Source organism: Carcharhinus amblyrhynchos, chromosome 6 (assembly GCF_965287045.1).
Source record: "Carcharhinus amblyrhynchos chromosome 6, sCarAmb.v2.hapA, whole genome shotgun sequence".
NCBI classification, from domain to species: Eukaryota; Metazoa; Chordata; class Chondrichthyes; order Carcharhiniformes; family Carcharhinidae; genus Carcharhinus; species Carcharhinus amblyrhynchos.
This window is the reverse complement of record NC_137329.1, coordinates 30,667,497-30,692,723: the sequence shown is the minus strand read 5'-3', so window position 1 is coordinate 30,692,723 and position 25,227 is coordinate 30,667,497. Positions and strand designations below refer to the sequence as shown.

The following is a 25,227-nucleotide window of genomic DNA, read 5'->3' as shown; positions in this document are numbered from 1 at the left end:
GTCTAATGTCTATGGAAAGCTATAATTTACTTTATGAAACAACGTTTGGATAACTGAACATAAACTGTCACACTCAGTCTTAATGTTTTTTTTAAATATGTAAATAAAATCTCAGCATTATGGTCAGACTTGATCATCAAAGTGCTCTGTGTTTCATGCTGTGCAAAGAAGTACTTGATTCCTTCATTCCCTGCTTTGGTTCAGCTATTAAAGGCAATCAAGACCTCAGAAGCAAATATACAGGGGGAAGACAAGAAATGGAAGATCCATCACCTGCCAGGCTAGCAATTATGAAGTTTACTTTTCCCTAAACCATTCCTCGTCTTTGACTTTGCAAGTTCTGAAGTCAAAATCTCCTGGGTGTTTGTCTCATTCAAGTGTATCATCTGAATGAAGGGAGGGGTCCTTTAGCAGATTATAGAGAAAACTTCAGATCGGTTCCAATTTTTATTTTTCATTAATAGGCAGATTATGAATAAAATGTACCTTTAGACGTGTACACACACTTCAGAGATAAAACATCTTTCCCAATAATTCAGAAAGCGAAATGCTTGGGGAGGGAGTATTCCGTGCATGATGTTCTCCTACGGACACACCTGTCAGGCTCCGATACCAATCATTACCTGAATAAAGTGTGCCAGGCTGCTGACACCCTTTGACAGAAGAAGAGGTTAGAAAAATAGGGAAAAAACTCTTCTGGCCATCAGAGAATCAATTTTGACAATGCAGAAGGCTGATTTTTTTTTACTGATGGGCAGAAAACAAGTAGTAATGGTCTGCACCCCATTTTATGACATATGCCAATATTTATTTCTATAAGTATTGGATAAGAAAGGTATGCTGGGACAATCTCCACTGTCATCCACTGTCCTTTGGTGGCAAAAGTGAAAATTCATCCCGGAACCAGTTGTCCCACAACACACGGCATAGATAATATTCATTTAGCTGATAGGATACATGACTGCACATACAGATGATGAGGTGAAAAGTCAGAGCCTGGGAAACACAAAGACTTAACTTTAGTGGATGAAAAAGATACTAAAATTGAAGGATAGTTTGGGTTGTGTGCTTACCGCTCTGTGCTGGGTGGTAGCCATGTTTTCCCAGTCACTGTCTGGCTGGAGGTTGCCAACAACAGGTGGTAGCTCCTCAGGGTGAGGTTTGTTGATTACTAACGTATGCAGGGGCAGGTGTGCGGCTGTGTGCTGGTCATTGAGCTCCTCCCTTTCCCTCTCCCGTACCAATCGTTCCTGGACCATTGCTTCCTCTCCATCAGCAGAAGAAGCATACGGAGAGGTGGCTTGCTTGGAAGACATTTTGCTGTTGAACATAAAGAAGGACACAGATTCAATGCGAACAGTAAGGATGCTTTCACATTTTGAGTAAATAATTTAAGGTTTCAAAATGCATGCATTTACCAATGTGTAAGATATGAACAAGAATAATTATTTCTAAGGTAGGAAGCATGGTCAATTCTCAAAAAACTGGAGACATGAGAGGAATCTTGAAGTTTTCCAATTGAAACAGAATTGTACCCTGCAAAAATGTTGGGAAATCACTCTCTGTCTCTTTTTGGCTGCTCTTCTAGAGGTTCCTATCAAACCAATGGCCTACCTTTGGATGATGCAGAGATGCCAGCATTGGACTGGGGTAAACACAGTAAAAGTCTCACAACACCAGGTTAACATCCAACAGGTTTATTTGGCAGCAAAAGCCATTAGCTTTCGGAGCGCTTGCTATTCCGTCGTCAGGTGAGTGACCTGATGAAGGAGCAGTGAGCACTCCGAAAGCTAGTGGCTTTTGCTACCACATAAACTTGTTAGATTTTAACCTACCTTTGGATGGCAGGAGCACCAGTCCGAACAAAGCTTTGGATTGCCCTAATGTTTAGATGACTGCTAAATTAGGGCAATAATAGTCAGGGTGCTCACTAAGCAATTTGGTAGCCTATCTCAGTAATCAAGAAACACCTTACATCAATTGCTCTGGCAATGCCCCAATCCCAAAAACACTCCATCAACATCAGCTGCCAGTCCAGTTGAAGAGGAGCCCAGCTGATAAGGTTTCATTGATTACTTGTGGGAATGTTTCTCCGTGCTCCACAAAAATCAATCTGATCCACTGCCACACACACTTCCACACATCACACAAACCAGCCTCCTAACCATTGTCTCTGTCTACACATCCCGCTGCCTCGGCAAAGCAGTCAGCATAATCAAGGATCCCACACACCCCAGACATTCTCTCTTCCACCCTCTTCCTTCAGGAAAAAGATACAAAAGTCTCAGGTTACATACCAAGCAACTCAAGAACAGCTTCTTCCCTGCTGCTGTCAGACACTTGAATGGACTCACCTCACATTAAGTTGGTCTTTTCCTACACCCTAGCTATGATTGTAATACTAGATTCTGCACGCTCTTGTTTCCTTCTCTGAATATTTTGCCTGTATAGCACACAAGAAACAATATTTTTCACTGTATATTAATACGTGACAATAATAAATCAAATCAAAAACTGGTCCTCTTCCTACCCTCCTCTTGAGAACAGAACCACTCCCCAAACTCAACCTCCAGTCAGAAACCAGCAAGTATTTCTGGGAGGCATGTTTATAGCCTGCTGGTTTTATGCAAGACTGAATGTTAAACATCATAAACTCCAACATATTGAAAATGGAAGGTGGAGATTATTCAAAACTAGCAGTAATTTCTTCTTGTTTTCCCCGTGGTTTTTCCAGAAAAAGCATCAACCACAATTTTTAACAACGGGTTGGCAATCCATTTCCAGACATTCACTGATATCTTTTAGGCTTTATAAGACCATAAGACATAGGAGCAGAATTAGGCCACTCGGCCCATCGTGTCCACTCTGCCAGTCAATCATGGCTGATCTTTTTCTCAACCCCATTCTCCTGCCTTTTCCCCACAACCCCTTATCCCCTTATTAATCAAAAACCATCTATCTCTGTCTTAAAGACACTCACTGACCTGGCCTCCACAGCCTTCTGTGGCAAAGAGTTCCACAAATTCACCACTCTGTGGTTTAGAATTGCATCAAAGCCATTTGGGGATCAGGTCTCCAGTTTTGTTTCTCCCCCCCCCCCACCCCTCCCAGTTTCCAACTCCTCCAATAGCATTCCTCAAATCAGGGGTGGGATTTTCCGGCTGCACTCGCCCTAAAATCCCACCCAAGGTCAATATACATTTGTATTGTCCTTCCCCTGCCTTCTATGATTCTTGTGGTGGGTGGGGTGAGAAAATTCCAGTCCAGGAGTATGACAAGGTGGAGTATGTGTCACCCACTACCCTGTGACTTTCTCATTTGTTTTCCAGCTTATTTGTAACAATTGATTTTGGATAAGGTGAAGAAATATAAAACTATATAGTAGAGCTGGAATCTATGCAGGGCCCATATCTTTTGTTGTATTCGACTGCCCTCAGCCAATTAATGATTATAACAAAAACTGGGAGACATAGCACTAGAGCCAGAAGTGTATGAGTTTGCATTCCACATGCAGAAAAGGATTAGGACTTACTGTGTGCAGTTTTGGGCGCCGTACTTACGCAAGGATATTTTAGCCTTGGGGGGAGTGCAGAGGAGGTTTACTAGGCTGATGCCGGAGTTGAGGGGGTTGAGCTATGAGGAGAGGCTGAATAGATTAGGCTTGTACTCGTTAGAGTTTAGAAGAATGAGGGGAGATCTCATTGAGACGTATAAGATGATGAATGGGATGGATAGGATAGAGGTGGAGAGACTCTTCCCGCTCAGAAAGGACAGTAGGACTAGGGGGCACAGCCTCAAGATAAGGGGGGGCAGTTTAGAACAGAGTTGAGGAGGAACTTCTTCACTCAAAGGGTGGTGAATCTCTGGAATTCTCTGCCCGTTGAAGTGGTGGAGGCTGCCTCGCTAAATATTTTTAAGACGCGGGTTGATGGGTTTTTGATAAGAGAGGGGATTAAAGGTTATGGGGAGAGGGTGGGAATGTGGAACTGAGCCACTTCAGATCAGCCATGATCTTATTGAATGGCGGGGCAGGCTCGAAGGGCTAGTTGGCCTACTCCTGCTCCTATTTCTTATGTTCTTATGTTCTTATGTAGGACTTATCAGTATTAAAGAAAAGCATAAGGAACATTTTGCACTCACTGTATTTATTGAAAGGTGCCGTTTTTCTGCATTTTTCAGGTAATTGGATAGAATCCTACAGTGTAGGAGACTATTCAGCCCATCGAGTCTGCACCAACCACAATCCCACCTACGCTCTATCCCCAGAACCCCATGCATTTACCCTAGCTAGTCCCCCTGACACTAAAGGGGCAATTTAGCATGGCCAATCCACCTAACCCGCACTTCTTTGGACTGTGAAAGGAAATCGGAGCACCTGGAGGAAACCCATGCAGACAAGGGGAGAATGTGCAAACTCCACACAGACAGTGAGCCAAGCCAGGAATCGAATACAGGTACCTGGTGCTGTGAGGAAGCAGCGCTCACCACTGTGCCACCGTGTTGGTGGCAGATTAATAATTATTCTGTTTGGACTCATGCATGTATTGTTCCCCCAGTCCTCCATAAATGTTATCATACGCAGAAATTTTTCAATGATAGATTCAATAGCATACTTCAACTGTTTTCACTACACTGTGGTAACTCTCTACCTTCCAACCATCCCTGATAGATTTTCAAGAGTAGGGTATTGAGACCTAGCCAAGTAAACAGAATTCTTACTGTGAACCCATACTTTCAGGAGTGTTCAAAAGCTTTAGGAGATCTTCTCCTTTAGGATCTCAAAGGGGGCAGTGATCGGGACACTGAAATAGGCCTATGGACCTCTGGCTCAAGAGGAGAGTCAAAAATCAGTGAAGCTTCCTGTTCCTGATTGCTATTCTGTGACCTTCAATGGAAAATGCCTGCATGTGGGCAATTGCTGATTAAAAGATTGAACACATCTACAATGGCCTCATAGTAAATGTGGACAAGCCCACATATAACAAATGACAATTTGGGCGAGGTGCTTGAGCACATTTCATCCCGGTGGAACCCAGCATGAGTCAATGCCTTCCAAAGAGAAAATAGGAGGGGGGGGGGAATAAAAACCGTAGCTAAAAAATGAGCATTAACTGTATGCGAGCCAACATCATCTGTCACTCATCAGGGTGAGGGTTAATTCACTACTGGAGAATGGAACTTATTACGCTTTCCATCTGGCAACACTTTGATTCTGGCAGCAATACTAGTCATCCCTAAATTAGTGAAAAACTTAAAGAGAGTCAAAAATCGAGGATCCCACAGAATTTGCCAGCTCCACATTGAAAGCCACTCCAAAGAGCTTGGGTGTGCGCAGCATGTGCACATTCCACAAGGGATTGAAGGGCCTTCGCATTGCATTATAGTCCAAAATTGACAAGCTGATGAAAAACACATCCCACGTCCACTACACCATTTACTGGCTGTGAGGGTGGGCAGACAAAGTACTTCCTTGCATCTATTAATGTTCGTGTTAAATTAGGATTTTACTTATTAGCGTCACAAGTAGGTCTACATTTACACTGCAATGAAGTTACTGTGAAAATCCTCTGGTCGTCACATTCCAGCACCTGTTCGGGTACACTGAGGATGAATTTAGCATGGTCAATGCACCTAACCAGCATGTCTTTTCGACTGTGAGAGGAAACTGGAGTACCCAGTGGAATTCCACCCAGACATGGGAGAACACGCAGACTCCACACATACAATGACCCAAGCCAGGAATCGAACCTGGGTCCCTGGCACTGTGAGGCAGCCGTGCTAACCACTGTGCCACTGAACATAAACAGGCACTAAAAGATGCACTGTCTGTTTAAGGTAATTCATCCTTAAGATTCCTTTTTCTCTATCAAAGGGGAGCTGGACTTTATCCATAGATCATCTGACTCTTCATTCTGTAAGTACCTTTGGTAAGACGGGCATAACCGTCCCTATCACAGATTCTCCCTCAGCTGTATGATAGATATAGACTGGAGCCCCCTCTGGCTCAATCACTGAGTCAGGTAGAGGAAGAAATAAATTGTCAGACTTCCTGCTCCTGTTCTGTTTTTAGTGACTCCTTTTGGATGGTATATATGAGTAAATGTCAGATGAGGACTCAATCAGGCCTGATTTTCTACCAGAGCCTAAGCTGCCTACAGTTACAATCTGGATACATGTGAGGAATGGTTGCCTGGACAAGGTTCTAGAGACCTGCAAGCATCTGTGAAACTTTAGACAACATCAGGACAAACAGTAGTAGTGTGTGTGTGTGTGTGTGAGCGCACGCGTGTGTGTGTTGGTGGGGCGGGGGGGAGCGCCACTGGTAACCTTTCACACTAAAGTGCCATCATGTCACCAGTGGAAATTATATTCTCACAATATAGTCACAATCTCAAACGATTATTAGAATAAGAACATCAGAGTAGTTAACTTAAATTTTAACCATATAGAAAAAAATGTTGGCAATGATATATCAGCACACATTCTTCAACATTTGGAGTCAGGCTCTGCAAATTAGTGGACCAGTTAATTCTCTACTGTTGGACACAGGGCAAGTAGAGTGTTCTGTGAGGGAAAGTCATATTCCAGAGGGCTGTTTGATGTCAGTGATATAATCACCAGGGATTATATGACTCCCTCAAAATGCTGGAAAACAGTAGGGTGCACCAGCAAAGTGAAAACCAGAGACTCAATCACTTAAAGCTCTAATGGGGAAAGGCTGGATTTGATTACCAGATACACACACTGTTACATAGCCCTCTTCTTAGTGAAAAACATAACCTCGTACATTCTGACATGTGAGCATACATGCATAAAATGTCTCTATATTTGTTCTCCCAAATATGATTCTGCAATTGTAGTTAATTTACAGAATCAATTAACAGGCAGTTTAAGCAAGGAGTCTTTTAAGGTCTGAAATGAGTTACTATGGTGTGTGTAGATGAGAGTACTATGGTGTGTGTATGAGAGCTACTATGGTGTGTGTATGAGAGTTACTATGGTGTGTGTGTGTGTGTGTGTGTGTGTGTGTGTGTGTGTGTGTGTGTGTGTGTGTGTGTGTGTGTGTGTGTGTGTGTGTGTGTGTGAGAGACTATGGTGTGTTTGTCTGGGTGAGCGACTATGGTGTGTCTGTGTTACTATGGTGTGTGTGAAAGAGTTACTATAGAGTGTGTGTGTGAGAGTTTCTTGTGTGTGTGTGTGTGTGTGTGTGTGAATTCAAGTGCCCCAAATACTATACCCCAGCATTTTGAGCTCCATTTTTCAATGCTACTGATATTGACCAACAATTAGTGTGCCAAAATTTGCAAAAAAAAAGCACTCATCTAAATGTGAAATTGTACAAGTAATTTCAATAACTCCACCCATTCCATCATTCATTTCTTTGGGTCTTGAAACTGACCCAAAATATTTCAAATGTTGAGACTGAAATGTTCAGCTTGATCCAGTTTAGTTTCTACATAAATGAAAAGAAACACAACATTTTAAGTTAGTTACTGGATTTAATTATACTTGAGATTGAGAATAATGATCCTTTTTTTTGGTTCCCAGGCCTAATGGTTGGTTCCATATGTTTCTGCCCTCTTCTTCTGAATAAGCTGACTCTTGCAGAGGTTGGGTTTGGTTATCTCATCCATGTATCTGAATTAGTGTTGGCAGGCTATTTGACCACATGGGCATCAGAATATATTGTGATGGGATATTGACCTTCCCAAGTGTCTACACACATGGTTGTCCAGAGGTAGTCACTGAATTGCATTTAGTAACAGGATATGTTGACAATTGTTGTTTTAGTAAGACTAGCACCATTATTCTGGAAATCCAGTAAATGCTGACATGAACTCAAAATGTTTAACAACTCAAAACCAGCCTGATTTTTGTGCTAATACATGTGGCTACATTGACAGTGTAAACAGGCACACTTAACAATAATAAAAGTTAAAGTTTACATTCGAGTTTACATTAACACTGCAATGAAGTTACTGTGAAAATCCCCTAGTCACCACATTCCGGCACTGTCCAGGTACACCAAGGGACAATTTAGCATGGCCAATACATCTAACCAGCATGTCTTTGGACTGTGGCAGGAGAAAACCAATGTAGATGCAGCGAGACTATGCAAACTCCACGCAGAGAGTGACCCAAGCCGAGAATCGAAGCCAGTACCCTGGCGCTGTGAGGCAGCAGTGCTATACACTGTGTAACATTCCTTTGAATCAAACATGTCTGGCCAGAATTTTCCAGCCATTCACATACTGCTGCCACTGAAATTTGGCACTCAGCCAAATCTCCATTCACTTCAGCGGAACCAGAAAAACGCTTTGGCGTGAACGACTGTAAAATTCCGCCCCATCACCTCTCCTGAATGTGCTCATATGAAGGCTGCGGTAAAAATTGCAAAGGTTTTCCTTTATTTCCTGCACAGAAATTGTTGTCTATTTTGTCAGTATCCTCTGTTGCTAAATATTAACTTCCTTAGGCAGTTTGCACAGTGATGTGAAGATATTCATCTTTCCCCACACCAATTTATGCTGACACTGTTCAATCCTGACACTCAGTTAGTATGAGTTTTCTCCCTCTCTCCCCTCATCTCACAGTAACATTCTTGTCCTCGTGTTCCTTCCCCCCAGTTCATGGAGCCACTTTTCATCTCTTTGCAATCTCATGCTGGCATTCGTTTTTCAACTTCATTCTCCCCAGGAGATACTCTTCAGTGGTTCCAAGGATGAGAAACTTCAGTAATGCGGATAGAATGGGACTGTTCTCCTTGGAGAGAAAGCAGCTCAAATGAGATTTGATAGAAATGTTTAAAACCATGAGGAGGTTGAACAGAGTAGGTAGGGAGAAACTGTTCCTGCTTGTAAAAAGATTGAGAATAAGTGGGCACAGATTTTAAAGTGATCTGCAAAAGAAGCAAATGCAATTGCTGGGAAAAGGCAGGAGAATGGCACTAAGTCATAATGCTCATTCGGACTGCCAGTGCAGACATGACGGGCTGAATGGCATCCTCCTGCACCATAACAGTCCAGTCATTCTGCGATTCAAATTCCAAGAACAGCTTCTGAGAATGTCGCTGGAGGACAGGAGTGAGGAGTGGCACCAAGGGGAGAGCCAGGATTACTATAAAGAAGGGGAAAAGCCAGGAATGATACCAGTGGGGGTCCTTGGTGCAATATTGAAGGGAGGAATGAAGAATGCCAGTGATGGGGAAATCATGCTAAGGGGAGGAGTTGCTTTTGTCTTCAAATGCAGAGAAGCAGACACTGATTGTTCATGACAAGTACTGATTGATGGCATTTATATGAGGTCAATTGTCGCATCTGTGCCTGATTTGTGCAGCTCAGTACTACACTGGATAGTGCATTAACCAATTGAACCATCACAGTAGCAGCAGACTCAAGTTTTCTTAACAGTTTAATAATCTTTTCAGATGGTTTGGCATGTTATTTGTCACAATACACAGTGCTACATTTGTCCAGAATGGACAGAAATTGTGTCCCAGGATCAATCTGATCTGACCTGGATGCAATTAAGATAGTAACGAATTGACCCAAATCTCATCAAGATGCATTAGAAAACATTTTCAGAAAGCCCTTCCTTGTTTTTCACTTCAATCTTGCCAGGTGCACACTCTCAGTGGGTTTCACTTCAAGTGCTGGGACTGATTGAATCACAATATCCACTGTGCACAGGATCTCTGCCAGGTCCCAGTTGGGGTTGTATTACTTTGCTGAAGAGCTGACACCTTGTCTAGTCTACCTGACCTCTTTCATTACACATAATGCTTCTGAGGCAAACTACTGGCTCCAGCACATAAAGGATCAACAGTTTGTTCTTCGAACGAAAGGATGTTCGTTCGGGTCGGGGTATCAGACGTGGTGCGAGAAACTTCTTTTAAAAAAAATGAACGCAGCTGATGAAAACAAGAGAACCTAAAGAAAGAAGAGGATGTGAATGATAAAGAAGAGAAAACACAAAAAAAGGGATTGAAAAAGAACCAGGGGAATAAGAAAGGACAAGGATTAAAACTAGAAAGAAAACAAATAATAGAAAGAAGGGAATTAGGGAGATGAAGAAACGAAGAAAGAAAACAGCAAACACAACTAGAGAAATAAGGACAGAGGTTCTTCTCTTCGATTGCTTGCTGCAGAGTAAATTTACTTTATACTGTATTCTGTAAAATGCACAAATCAGTTAACCTTAGGTAATCATACCAGCATTTTTCAAATTAGCAAAATCATTAACTTCCTCGTATGGTTTCTTCAAGCAAGTACAGCCTGATTAAAACGCTCATAAAGCAGTGTATAACTGTTAAAGACAAAATTTACAAATCTGTCACATGTTTTCATGAATATTTCAGTGAATGAAGTGCTTGAAATATCAGGTGCAAGATAAAATAATTAAGCTAATCCCAATTTAAATAGGAGTTTTACAAAGCAGTCCGTGTTTCAAAGAGGATTTAACAGTTATTGGTACAATTCTCAATTTATGGAGGCAGCGCAGCGACTCTGTCTTCCAGGGGAAAAAAATTAATATAAGTCGGGCTAAAATCTTAATATGAGGTTCACTAATCTAATTATAGACTTCTAAAATAAATATGTTTTGAAAAATGCATAACTATTGAAAAAAAAGTCACAGCTGAGGAACACAGGCAGTAATTTGAACCTAAATAAGATAATTTATAATTAGCAAATACTCTGATCAATTGTCTTCTATATTTAATACCAAAAATTTACAGTTCTGTGTTTCCTGGATGATGGAGAATACATATTGAAGAGTGGGTAGTTAATAGTGAGTTATGGAGCAATGACTTCAATTCAGCAGTTCCGATGTGTCAGCGATTACAAGGCTGGAGGCGACAAGCGTCACACCTCTATGTGACAACGTCAATGGAATGCCTTTGATTAGATTCATACACTTAAGGCCCACCTTCTCAACCTTGCCCCTTGCCTGAGGTCTGAAAGACATGCTGCTTAGTTGCATTGGCCATGTTAAATTCTGCCTCAGTATACATGAACAATCACCACTATGTGGCAACTAGAGGACTTTCATTGTAACTCCATTGCAGTGTTAATGTAAGCCTACTTGTGACACTAATAAATACACTTTAAAAACCTTAGGCGTGGTGAGCCTCAGGTTAAATCACCACCAGTTAGCTCTCTCTCTCTCTCTCTCTCAAAGGGGAAAGTAGCCGATCATCATCTGGGACTATGGTGACTTTATCTTTTTTACACTTACAATAACCTCTTCAGCTGATTAGCTTCACTTTCCTTGTGATAGGTGATTGAAGGACGATAAGGAAAGATCAGCAGAGTGGAACTAATTGGATAGCTCTTTCAGAGGGCAGGGACAGGCATGATGGGCCTAATTGCCTTCTTCTGTGCTGGAAGATCAATGATTGTCCATGAGCAATAGCAAGGTGCTGATCAGAAACACCAAACCGCGCTCCTTATTACTGTACAAACTTCAGGTTTACCATCTAGATGAGCTTTTTATGTCCATTAAAGCTGTTCTTCACCATCATTCTAATCAAGTAATGAGAAAAAGTGTCATAAAGGGAAGTCTGCATATGGAAAGTCTCAGTGCTTACAGGCACAGTAGGTCTCCTAGTCACAGTAAAGATGAACCTTAAAGGTTCATAGCAACATTGGTATACTAATAAACCTGCCGAGAATCACCAAAATAAAAGTCAATTCAAATAGTTTTCATTAAAAGCAAAAAATTACAAGCCCAAGTGGCTGGCAAGTTGGATTCAGTTCCATTTCTAAGGTCTAAAAGAGATAAAATGCACATGGGCTGATCAGAAGCTGTACAATTCCAGCAACTGTTACTAATTGGACAATTTTATTCAGAAGGACTACAGTCAGATAAATAACGGCGCAAATTTGAAGATGCTTTTTTTTTAAAAAAATAAATTGAATACTCGAGACGGAATGGATATGAAGAAGGGTCAATAGCCATAGGTCAGCAATTTAAGATGAGTGGCAAATGAACCAATAGTGACATGAGGAAAAATATTTTTATGCAGTGACAGGGTAGGATCTGGAATATACTGCCCAAGAGGGCAGTGGAGGCAAACAAAATCATGGCTTGTCAAAACGTAATGGATAAGTAGCTGAAGACTTGCAGGGCTACTGGAAAAGGGTGAGGGACTAGTTGAATTGCTCTTGTAGAGAGGCAGTATGGACATGATGAGCCAAATGGCCTCCATCTGTATTATAATTATTCTATGATTCTATGGTCGCTTGGAAAGGATATGGAATAGTCCACACTGCACTGAGCTCATCTGATGAAGCCAAAGAACACCGTCATGGATGTGGAGATCAAAAATATACCATTCATTAAAACAGGCTAAGAAAAATAAATCCTTCACCTTAAAAAAAAATCTATAATAGAAAAGGGATCTGTAAGATTTTTAATTAAATTTATTGCCTAATCTCCATTTTATTTATCTTAGGTATTGAGTCTACATGTAATGAGTGGGTTGACTATATACAGTATCATAACACACAATTGCCAACTCTAAATATTTCCTCAAAACTCAACTTCAAACAATAACACAGCTTTATCTGCATGATACACAACCTACTGATGGATCTTTACTAATTCCTGTGTGGTGCGTTCACTTATCTAATGTTGGATTGGTGAGAATTAGGTCAAACCTTTCCAGACACAGATGGGGATTGCCTTTATTGGGCCTGAAAATAGGGAGGGTGGCAGGTGGAGTGAAAAGGGACAGTGATTTTCAGGAGTGAATTTTTCCAATCATTCTTGACGGGTGAGGCCTAAACATGACAGCAAGCCTGTCTTCGCAGAGATTGGGTACCATTTTAAAGAGCACTTCAATCTCAACTTAAAGTTAAATACATCCTTGCTCCCCCACAGCAAATCTACCCTCCCCCTCCCCGCCCCCGGCCACAAATGGACATTGGGACTCCAGACAGCCAACGATAAAACACTCCCAACCCTCAACCATGGGAGGGCAACCAAACCCTTAACTGCTTCCCCCCGCTCCGGCTCCTCCCTCATCCACACCCCCACCAGCATCAAGGCAACAGAGACCCCTTCCTATGGAGGTGTGACCTCCCCACTTGGTTATCCCCGACATCAGGACATCATAGTTCCCCCCTCATTGCTGTGGAAACACAACTCCCTCCCCACAGCCGTCACCAGCATCCCCCCTGCCATATAATGAAGCGCATTCAATAGAGGCCCTGCCCCTTGTCCCACCCCCCCAGACCTTCCCTTTGACAGTGCCAACATGGCAGCCGCCCAGCAGTGCCTACATGCTAGTGCCAGGGGGCTGTGCCAGGACTCTATTAGCAATGACCCTGGCCACCCAAAGGCTACATTGTCCTCTACACCCACAGTGGGGTCATCTTGACTGCAGGAGATCAGAAGTGATTCTGGCCAACATGGCATCATGCCAGCAGGTGGGGAGGGTAACATCTGACACCCCTGGAAACAATGGCATTAAGCCATTTAAGAATAGAGAGCATAGGTTTAAGGTGAGAGGGGAGAGACACAAAAGTGTCCAGAAGGGCAATTTTTTCACACAGAGGGTGGTGCGTGTCTGGAACAAACTGGCAGAGGCAGTAGTAGAAGTGGGTACAATTTTATCTTGTAAAAAGCATTTAGATAGTTACATGGGTATGATGGGTATGGAAGTGTATAGGCCAAACGCGCACAATTGGGGTTAGCTTAGGGATTTTAAAAAAACAGCGGTGTGGACAAATTGGGCCAAAGGGCCTGTTTCCAGGCTGTAAACCTCTATGACTCTATTCAAATTCATGGTTATCAGCTTCACGTCCCTTTTGGGCATGAGCTTGATTACATCACCAGCAGGAGGCAGGGAAGATCTCATTTTGGGATCTCCATGGCACAAATTTCATTAATACCCTCCAGAGAGAGTTTGCGGTCGTAACAGCATTGGTGCCCATGGGCAGCGATCCCGTTAAGGCTGCAATCTCCCCTTCCGCACATGTTTGGTGAGTGTATACCTGTAGATGCCTGCACACAATAGTTGTAATTCTCATTATTCAAAAGACACCCTGTTTCATTCAACAATTCTAACTTAGCAACAGTGTCTTTGTCAAGAGTGTAATGGACTTCCATTTATTTCAAGTGGGTCAACACTTTTGCCAAAATAGCAGAGAAATTTCACTTACGCTGCTCTTACAGAATCCCCACATCTAAAATACATTTTTAGATACTTAAATGTAAAGGGAAACTGCCACTTCATCTTATTTTAACAATATGGCAGGTGAATATTAATTTTGACTGACAGGTAATACACAAACAATTCTGCTCAAAGAATAAGAAGGCTGCAAGCAGTATTACAACAACTTTTCAGTCCACTGGAAAGCTTGAAAGGGTATCGTGCTATACCCTGGGGTCATGCAACACAACTCTTGACTCACGATAGATATAATGTGATGTTAGAAGATGGTCAGGTGCTTATGTGTGTTAAATGCTGAACCATTAGAGATAGAAACCCCTGATGTGAAACCCCAGGCATATTCCTAATGACGGCACAGCTACAGAATACAGAAAATGTTGCTTACTGGATTGCTAGACAGTTTTGCTGTTTAGTGGGCAGAATTCTCACAAGCTGCTGCAACCAATCAGTTGTTGGATTAGTAAAATAGATATATTTTAATCACTTGAATACTGTTAAGCAAGTTGTATCATCCTTGATGACTTATTTCATAAACAAATCAAGAGATTAAAATGTTAACAGTAAGGATCATAGAACCTACAGTGCAGAAGGAGGCCATTTGGTCCATCGAGCCTGCGCTGACAACAATCCCACCCAGATCCTAACCCCACAACCCCCTGCTAATCCCCACTAAGGGGCAATTTATCATGGCCAATCAACCTAACCCGCACATCTTTGGACTACGGGAGGAAACCGGAGCACCTGGAGGAAACCCAAGCAGACACGGGGAGAATGTGCAAACTCCACACAGACAGTGGCCCGAGGCCAGAATTGAACCCAGGTCCCTGACGCTGTGAGGCAGCAGTGTTAACCATTGTGCCACCCATAAGTTACAAGAACATTTTGTAAAACATTCTGTTTTTGCCATGCTAGGCAAGTTCTTGAACAAAGACGTTCTACGCGTTTTGATCACCATTACAAAGTAACTGGGAAGAAATGGAAAATTGACTTCCATGGTATGATATTTGCTTAACTTACCAATAAGATGAAGGTAAATAATCGCCTTCTGTTGTCAGGTTAGTGTTTCAGAGGAAGAGTTTTTAATCACAAAGATCCTTTTTGCAATCCCAAATGCCAGATTCATTTCTTCACTGGATCAACATTGGATGCAGCCAATCAGTCAATTTCCTACATATGGCAATCATATTTTGATGCATTGGAAAGGGTGCAGAAGAGATTTACCTTGACATGGAAGATAAGGACTTTGAAGAAAGGTTGAACAAACTTGGATGGTTTTCATTGGAGCATCGGAGGATGAGGGGCGATCTGGTAGAGGTTTATAAGGTTATGACAGGCTTGGATAAAGTGGATAGTCAGAGTCTTTTTCCCAAGGTTGAAGGGGGCATAGATTGAGAATGAGAGGGGAAAAATTTTAAAGAGATATAAGTGGTAAGTTTTCCACACAGAGGGTGGTGAATGCCTGGAATGCACTGCTGGAGGAGGTGGTGGAAGCAGATTCTAAAACAACGTTCAAAAGGCTCTGGATAGATACATGAATAGGCAGGGAATAGAGGGATATGGACTATATAAAGGCAAGAAAATATTAGATTAAAGAGGCACAGACTTGGTGGGCTGAAGGGCCTGTTCCTGAGATGTACTGTTCTTTGTTTTTACAACAGTCATGGAGTCATAAAGATCTACAGCACAGATAAAGGCCCTTGAATCCATTGCATCTGCATCAGTCAAAGGCAAACCATCTAACTATTCTAATCCCATTTTCCAGCACTTGGTCCATAGCTTTGTATGCCTCGGCATCTTAAGTGCACACTAAATATTTCTTAAATGTTATAAGGGTCTCTGCCTCCACCGCCCTTTCAGGCAGTGAGTTCCAGACACACACCGCTCTTGGGGTGAAAAGGTTTTTCCTCACATCCTCTTGGAATCTCAGCCTTTTACCTTAAACCGAAGTCCTCTAGCCATTGATCCTGACACCAAGGGGAAAGTTTCTTCTTGTCTACTTTATCTATGCCCCTCATAATTTTATACATCTTGATGACCATCCATATCATACTCTGCTAACATGATTCCAATATAGCAATGATGAACTCTACTCAAATGAAACAAATCCCTCCTGTCTTTGACCTGAATACAGTTCTTAATATCAAGTGATACCAATTTTAAAAAGAAAAATCCTGGAAACAAACAATTAATAAGATAACATATAAAAGCAGTAGGACCAATGTGAGTATTGTCTAAACTGCACAGGCATCAGTTACTTCATAAAGTGATGTATTTTAATTTAAAAATGAAGGAATACAATATATATTGTTTTGAAAATTAAACATTAAAAGCAATTCTTTAATCCAAATCCCCTTCTATAATTAATGGTCAAAACAATGTCCAAAATGGGACAATATATTAGATTAACATTTCAGGTGTGACCCTGATGATTTGGTTTATTATTGTCACATATAGTAACATACGTGAAAAGTATTGTTTCTTGAAGGCCCAGATCTGAAATATTTAAGTCCTCTTGCTCCAAAATGATGCTATTCGGTCTGAACATTTCTGGTTTGATTTCACATTTTGAACATTTGAAATGATCTTTCTTTCTATTTTGCCTCCAGATTCATTGCAGTGATCAGTTTACTGACAATGTCGCCCTCTAATTGTTCTGAACACATGGATGCTATTAGACGGTGAGATTCCAGGTCCTACAGAATTGACAGGTTGATTATACATATTGTTCCAATTCTACATTGTGATGTTCAGCATTAGAGATTCACAGACAATTCTTTTTAGAGGTCATACAGGAAACATGTGTGTATTTGGAAAGCTGCAAAGGACATTCAGTACTCCAAGGGATAACGCATAGTTCTCTAAAGAATTTCAAGTCCCAAAACAACAGCTTCTAAAATGCTACATCTGTTTTTGAAATACTAAGTTCCATTTAAATATGTAATGTGTCGTTTTTTCATTCCAAACCGCCACAGCAAAGACTAAATTTACATTTGCGTGTTTTACACAATCTATCTAAATCATGTACTCTGTACAAATGTTGTCACCAAGCCTTTCCATCCCAAAGTTAAAACTTAATATTCTGGACAGTTCTCTGGCCCAGAAGAGATCGGAAAAGGCAAGAAAATTTCTGAATCTGAAATTAAGAAAAAATGAAATACTGCAAATTCATAGCAGTTGAGCCAGAATCTGGAAGGTGATGATGGGGGGTTGTTATCTTAGTTAAGGTTAGGGCCTACTGATCAGGAACACATCTGAGATAATATGAAAACCTTTCTTTCTTTCACACATTGATCAACCTGAAATGCATTTTGACCATACTTGTCTTTTAAATTTTTTTTTAGAAAAAGGGTGGGCACGGTGGTTAGCACTGCTGCCTCACAGTGCCAGGGACCCGGGTTCGGCTCCAGTCTCAGGTGACTGTCTGGAGTTTCCTCCGGCTCTGCTCCTGTTTCCTACCACAATCCAAAGATGTGCGGGTGAGGATGGTTGGCCATGCTAAAGGGTTACGGGGGGTAGGGCCTGGGTTGGATTGTTGTCAGGGGCAGGCTTGATGGGCCAAATGGCCTCCTCTGTACTGTAGGGATTTTATGGTTCTAAATCTGGATATGGTAGAAACAGTTCGATGGAAACAAAAGACTTGGAGTAGGGAACCAAGAGGTAGGGGGGTGAGTGGGGAGAGGTGAGGACCTGGGGGATAGGGCAATAAGAACCACACTTAGTTAGGAATTTGTTCTGAACAAGGTTTTCAACTGTAGGTGGATAGAACTCTCACCATTTTCACTCCTTGGTCGATGCACTATTGTGATTTTATGTTTCCAGTTGTGGATTCCTACCTGAATACTACACATAAAAACTAGCAATGCTTTGTAGTGAGTTGATTATTCATTTTGCAGGGACCTGACTGAATTCAGCATAGTTATTAGTGATGGTAGATTGAGAAACCTAAACACCAACCTTTCACTTCCCATAAGTAACTTTCAAATTATGGGCGAAGAGTGTATGAAAGAAGCATTAAAGTTCTTAAAGCATGACATGCTTAAGCACAGCTGTGAAAATAGTCTGCTGAAAAACTATAATTTAATTTTTAAAAAGTTGAGCTGTGAGGTGTTTTCTTTAGGAATAATGGCCCTCATTTTCACCCAGCCAATAAAGTTGTTTCCTGTAATCAAATTAAACTGTAAAGTATTTATACAAGAATTAATTTAAAATAAATCCAGAGACAGGTACTAAAGACATCGCTCTTTTAAAAAAAATGTTACAGTCAATTTAATTTTTCTGAAGTCCTAAACACATTCCCCCCACTACGCCCCCATAGGCAGGATTTTCCACCCCCCATCCTTCGCATGGTGTATTTTGCTGAGATAATCTACCACTGTCCGGCTGCAGTCAACAGGGTTTCCTGTTGTTTGACCAGGAGATCCCACAGGCGGGAAAATCCACCCACATCTTCTGTACTGTCTTCAGAGTGAGCCCCACTCTGTAACATAGATTAAAACTCTAAATTAAGGTAGCGTTGTCAGAGTATTTTATTTAAATGATGATAGCTTGAGAAAATGTCGACATTCAAAGGGACCTGGATACCCAACCTTGAAAGTAAGTTGAGGTGGCAAATCTTTTGCTGGCCTTCTTTGCAATAGTACTTGAGTACAGGAGCAAGAATGTCTTACCACAGCTGTACAGGGCCTTAGTGAGACCACACCTGGAGTATCGAGTGCAAATTTAGTCTCGATCCAAGAAAGGATATACACACCATAAAGGAGTGCAGTGAAGGTTCACCAACCTGATTCCTGGAGTGACAAGAATGTCAAATGAGGAGAGGTTGGATTGTCCAGGCCAGTTTAGAAATTGAGAGGGAATGACAGAAACTTTTAAATTTCTGACATGGCAGGACAGACTAGATGGCATGGATTCTATTTCATCTGTTCTGGGGGGCGGGGGGTCATGGGCTAGAACAAGAGGTCTAGCCATTTGCATTGTGCCATCTCTAGCACATTGCCTTTCATTGCCTATTTAGAAGATTTTGTTGAATGTAGATTGACTGTTGCATTTGCCTAAATAGCAACAGGATCTGCACTTCAAAAATAATCCATTGATTGCAATGTACAATAGGGTATTCTGAAGACATAATAAGTGAGTATTATCAATGTCATTTCTTCTTTAACATTCTAGTGGAGACAGCCACACTGTCAGTTACAGTGCTTCCAATGTAACATTAAATGAAGATCTAGTTGATGGACGTTGTTTGAAGAAGATCATGGTAGTGTCATGCATTCAAACCACCTTTCCTCCCTCCAAGAACACCAGAGTGCCTGACTAATACAATCTGTCAGATCTTGGTATCCGCAGAATACTTGTTTCAATTGCTTACATACTAGTATTCATTGTGTTTCTAAATAATTCACTCTGTGTGACATGTTTCTGAGAAATGTGGTACGGTGTTGAATAAATTAAGATTGCCTGACTATTTCGCTTAAATGGCATTACTCTTGATTAATATTAGCCTTTCATAGAGACAGCCACTCTTTAACTTTTGTTTACTCTGTTAACACTGATCCCAATGGCTCATTCAGCAAAGCTATTGTTAATGTGATACTTAGCCATACAGATTCAATCTTCAGATTATGCAAAATTCGGTGCTCTCAACAATGTCACTCTAATGATCCTACTTTTGACTTCAGTGTCATTCAGAAAGAAGCTCTCCATAGTCCCCACTCCTGACTGCTCACTACTGACTCCTGCTGGATAACACAGCCTTCAGGGGGTGACGGCATTCGCCTTGGCGTCGTGCCCACTATACCCTTTAACTGGACTTATACATGAACAAATGTTACTTTAGTGAGACGGTATACGGCAGTCAGTACCAGGTTGAATGAACTTATTCAGAGCAAGGGACAATCTAGGAGTTTGAAAGAAAAGTTTTTTTTTTAAGTTTAAAAACATGTCAGACTTCTTATGGCTCTTAGGCCAAGTGCTGACCTCCCACTCATCCAACTTTCATTCAAATTCCAGCTTGAAATGATAGTAGAGTTCGATTATGTTCCATGGGCATGTTTTGCTGGTGAACAGCTCAAATTATGTGATGAAACACCTTACGCCAATAAAAGTGGAATTCAGAATCTACTGATGAACTTGAAACCATTGTTGATCATCAGAAAAACCCATCTGGTTCACCAATGTCCTTTAGGGAAGGAAATCTGCCACCCTTACCTGGTCTGGCCTACATGTGACTCCAGACCCATAGCAATGTTCTCTGGAATGGCTGAGCGAGACACTCAGTTGTATCAATCGCCAAGCCACCACCTTCTCAAGGGCAATTAGGGATGGGCAATAATAAATGTTGGCCAGCCAGCGACGCCCGTGTCCCATGAATGAATAAAAAAAAGTCCCCATCATGAAGATGTGTGATATTTCATCCCTTTCACTGGCTTTGTGAGTGTTAAAATAGAAGTTTACAACTGTTTGGAAAGAAAAAATTGGCACTTTGAACTTGCCAAAACTTTACAATGAAAAATTTGAGAGTTATTTATGGCAGACAGACAATCCAGCAGGCTTAGCGGCCTCATCCTAGCCGTGTAAATGTCTCCCTGTAGCACCATCATAATAACTGAAGTATAAGCCAAAATACCACACCCTTACTTCAAAAAAAATGTCCCAGGGTGATTTTGTCAGCAGTTTGGATTCAGCTCATCTGTCCATCAATCAACTGACACAGCACCAAACAGGGTGCAAACCATCTTTGATCTGACATAATGTCTAAAATAACTGGAAAATTAGTAAGGACTTTTGCCCCGGATTTTTCCATCAATCTCTGTAACTGTAAATGGGAAGGGAGCGAACAAGTGGGACTTGTTTTCAGATTGTTCCAGCAAAGCCCCAGCCAGCATTGACACGAATACTCAAGTGGCCTTGCAGTACTGTGGCTAAACTTGGTGCGGAGATTTGGAGGGTGTCTGTAAGTGTGAGATTGTTTTGACAAATAGGGCCTGCTAGTATTACAATATTAGGGCAAATTGGTTGAGAGAAGTTACTGACAGTATGAATGTGCGGAATTAAAATTCACAAATACTGTCATTAGCCCAGCAATCTTCTCTCTGCATCTGTGCAAGTGAATTGATCATCCTTACTGATTCACCCAGCCAAGTTCCCGAATAATATTCTCAGTGAGCATTGCTGAAACACACATTTTCTTAAAAATAGATGAATCAAACTTTCCTTTTTTTTAAATGTGTTAAGTTGGGGAGCCCCTCTCTTTAATTACATTTCTTCTGCTTCATTCAAATTGAGGAGTGGCATGGTGGCAAGCACTGCTGCCTCACAGCGTCAGGGATCCGGCTTCTATTCCCGGCTTGGGTCCCTATCTGTGCAGAGTCTGTACGTTCTCCCCATGTCAGTGTGGGTTTCCTCCGGGTGCTCCAGTTTGCTCCCATTGTCTGAAAGACATGCTGATTAGGAACATAGGCCGCGCTAAATTCTCCCTCTGTGTACCTGAACAGGCACCAAAGTATGGCGACTAGGGGATTTTCATAGTGACTTAATTGCAGTGTTAATGTAAATGTACTTGTGACACTAATAAGTAAACTTTAAATGTTATGTTCGGGGTTCTCCTCGTGCCAATTTACCAGCTTGATTTTTTTCCCCCACTGCATTGTCTTGATTCTTTTTTACTTCACTTCCACTATCTCTTTCTGTCACTCACATATGTTTGCCTTGCTCTGCAGTATATCCCCATATTTATACAAGGGTTACTCATCGATAGAAAGGTTCCTGAGCAAAACAATTGGTCCTAGTACTGATTAAAACAAGTGGCAAACAAATTGCTGCTTTGATCTAAATGTGCTCATATATATATTTTGCATATGTATAAAAGCAGACATGGAAAGAAATATTGAAGCTGATGACAACTAGCTGAATGTGCTGGAAGAACTAGTCTAGCTATGAACTCTGGAAAGGTTATTTTATCACACAGCCTGCAAACATGGTAATTTTTTAATGAAATGCATTTAAACTTGGGTGATTCTGTCACTGGGTTTCAGCAGCCGAAGACTACTCTATCCCCACAGCTCGGATGTGATGGAATGTTTTGACTTGTGAATTGTCCCTGCAGATAGCATTACATTCAACAACTACTTGTATATAATTAGTTAGCATTATGGTCTTACTGCTGTCTGCCTTTACAGTTCAGCAACAGAGCCAAGTGTCTCTCCATATCAAAACGGATATCCTATTTCTTCCGAGTTTAAGTTGTGGTTTTTCTGCTCTGTATTGTAAGTCACAGACCTTCCTTGATGATAACAGAAACATATCATTTCTCTCACGCTGCAGTAGCACTCTTGTGGTGCTGCTGGCTAAAGGGATCGTACACAATCCCTAGCCCGGCTGCAACCACTATCTGTGTTTGTTTCTTTTCTACCAAACTAGTCTTATATATTTCAAGTCAAATGTACAGAAAAAAAAATGTTAACCGTTTGGCTAGAGTGCAGCATTTATCGTCCTTTGCTTTTAGAGGTGGCAGGCAAGAAGGCCTGGAAGAGTACTGTAGTGGCTGTGCTCTATTCTGTGAGACTTTATGTTAACAGTCCGGACATTAGCCACAACAACCACAATAAAAAATAAACTTGACCATTCAAACATAAAATAACTTTTATTTTCTTTTTAGTATTCGACATTTATTCCCCAAAACAAAATACGTTTAGCGTAGCATGGGTGCCAATGAAATACAGGAAAACGGGTGACAGAATTGGCATAAAGAACTGGACAAGAATGATTGGAACAAAACGCACTGCTTAGAAAGCCAGGATATTTAAATAAGAATACTGTATCACTGAAAGTCTATTCAAAAGCATTAACAATTCAAACTTTCTTCCAAACAAGACATAGAAGGTCCTCTTCTAACAAATTTCTAGCCCTCCTATTATTAAAACCAGAAATAGGAGAAAAACCACCAAATGACAATTAAAAAAATCAACATTCATGATAGCAAATGATGGAAGCAAAAGGTTATAGCAGCCTTCAACTCCCTTAAGCATTACTGTCTTGGGAGGCAAGCAGCTAATTAAGTATTTCAATGAATGGGTTGTATTTTTAGGAATCTATGATAAATGATATACAGTGAAGTGAAATCTCATGCATTTACACAGTAGACAGTATTAATAAAAATTTCATGCAGTAATATAATGGTCAGCACCTATTCATGCAGTCAGATTCCTATACATAAAGCACTCTACACTTCCTACATCCCACTGTTCTACAAGAGCAAGTATATCCCTAAAGTTCCATCCTCTCCCTTTCACATTTCAGTTAGGTACTTGTTATGTTGGCTTCAGTTGTGCAATGTGGAGGCCCAGTGGCGTCATAAAACATAAGTGCAGTAATGTACTCCCGGTGTTTACATAAGTGAAACCAACTCTCTTAATTAGGCAGATCCACCATGTTGTGGTCTAAGATATCAGCTTCTGTACCATTCACTGCATATAGACATTTATACAGATGGAGAACTGGAAAACTCTATTTCTGTAAAGTAAAAACACTTCTAGAGATCGTTGTGAGAGATAAAATTCTTCCTAACGACTATTGTAGCGTAAAGGCCATTGCAAACACAAAGTAGATAGCACCAGTCTACCAACTGTTCCTCCAAAATCATCAACAGGAGAAATGTCATCCTAAGTCACTCTCAACTCTCGTGATATTCCCCAAAAAAAACATAAGCACTTGTCAATCCACAAACTTCACTTTCCCCTGTCAGAATTCTTAATACCACATTGATTTAGGATTTTTGGTTCTCCTCAAGTTAAGGGATGGTAGTGCTGGAAAATGGAAAGTTTCCCACTTCTTACTTCTAAAACTCCCTGAATGAGTTCTACTTGAATAAACCCTTCATGGCTCCAGCCCATTGCACCTGAAACTCTAGCCAGAGCATCAATACTCATTTCACACACGTCCGGCAGAGAAAAAGTTTTGATGGTAATAGTCCTAACCAGCTCCCAGAGGTAAAAGGGCACTGTACTATCCACTGAGCCACCCGATGCCTCTTTCTGAAAGGCCTTAATGGTATAGTACTCAAACAAATAAAACAATTTTATCTAGAAACATTACTAAAGCAGTGTCAGATTCCCTACATGTTTCATGCAGCTTTTTCGACAATTTAAACTCTCAGCACCACTTACACCAATTGTAATGTTAAACAGATGCTGTTCGCTTGCCAGATACTGTGAAAAAAATCTGTACTTTGATAACACATTAATTTTCTTCACAAATACAATTTAATTTCTGACAAAACTCTGAATGCTTGGAAGTAGTTATACGGAGTTAATTTGAATATTAATTGTTTTCAAATTCAGGCAATGTAGCGCAATGAAATGAAAATAGGATAAGCTTTTATCATCACACAGTGATTGATTAATACATACATACTGTAAAAGCTTATAATCCTACTTGGGCCATTCATTATATAACAATTAGTCATGTCACAGGAATTGAGAGGCTCTTACCTCCCGGCTCTATTAGCCACTGCTGAGAAATCACATTTCTGAAGGGAGGTTGAAACTGCAGGCTATCTTAAGGGAGGGAATACCCTGATGTATATCAATATAACAAGTCTGATTTTATTTTCTTTAGCAAAGAATATATTTGTAGCTTCTAGTGGAAATGCAATTGCTGGTATCTTTTGCACTTTTTTTTTCAGGCACAGTTCTGTCCAAAGCAATTACCCAGTCAACATGGTAAATAGGCAACTGTTGCTAAAATGACACTGAGAGACTATTTCCTTGGAGCAACACTCAGCTTCCAATTGGTTGAGATGCTGGTTAGAATCAGGAGATGTACTTTTAGATTTAGATTTACTTTTAGACAGTGATTATGACTCATTTGTGATTGGTGTCATAACATTGCTAAGTTGGTAAAGTATCCCTCCCCTCTCCGCCACTCTTATTAGCATTGGGTATAGTGTCACAGGCATCAGCACTCCTTCACCTAAGTGGACATTCATCATGCCAAATAAATAGGCAATCAGATTTGACTGGTTATCTGACCACAGACGCCATTGCAGCGAAGCC

The 25,227-nt window shown here is 41.0% G+C and overlaps 1 protein-coding gene across 10 annotated transcripts in view; it reads right to left on the bottom strand.

Moving 5' to 3' along the window:
• The window catches only part of sox6 (SRY-box transcription factor 6), a 615,141-nt gene that overhangs the window by 362,391 nt on the left and 227,523 nt on the right, over positions 1–25,227 (bottom strand). For all 10 annotated transcript variants that reach the window (XM_080190145.1, XM_080190148.1, XM_080190144.1 and 7 more), the window contains one exon: positions 1,074–1,320. In XM_080190145.1, the coding sequence (XP_080046271.1) occupies positions 1,074–1,320 (247 nt within the window). The remainder of the gene's footprint in view (positions 1–1,073; positions 1,321–25,227) is intronic.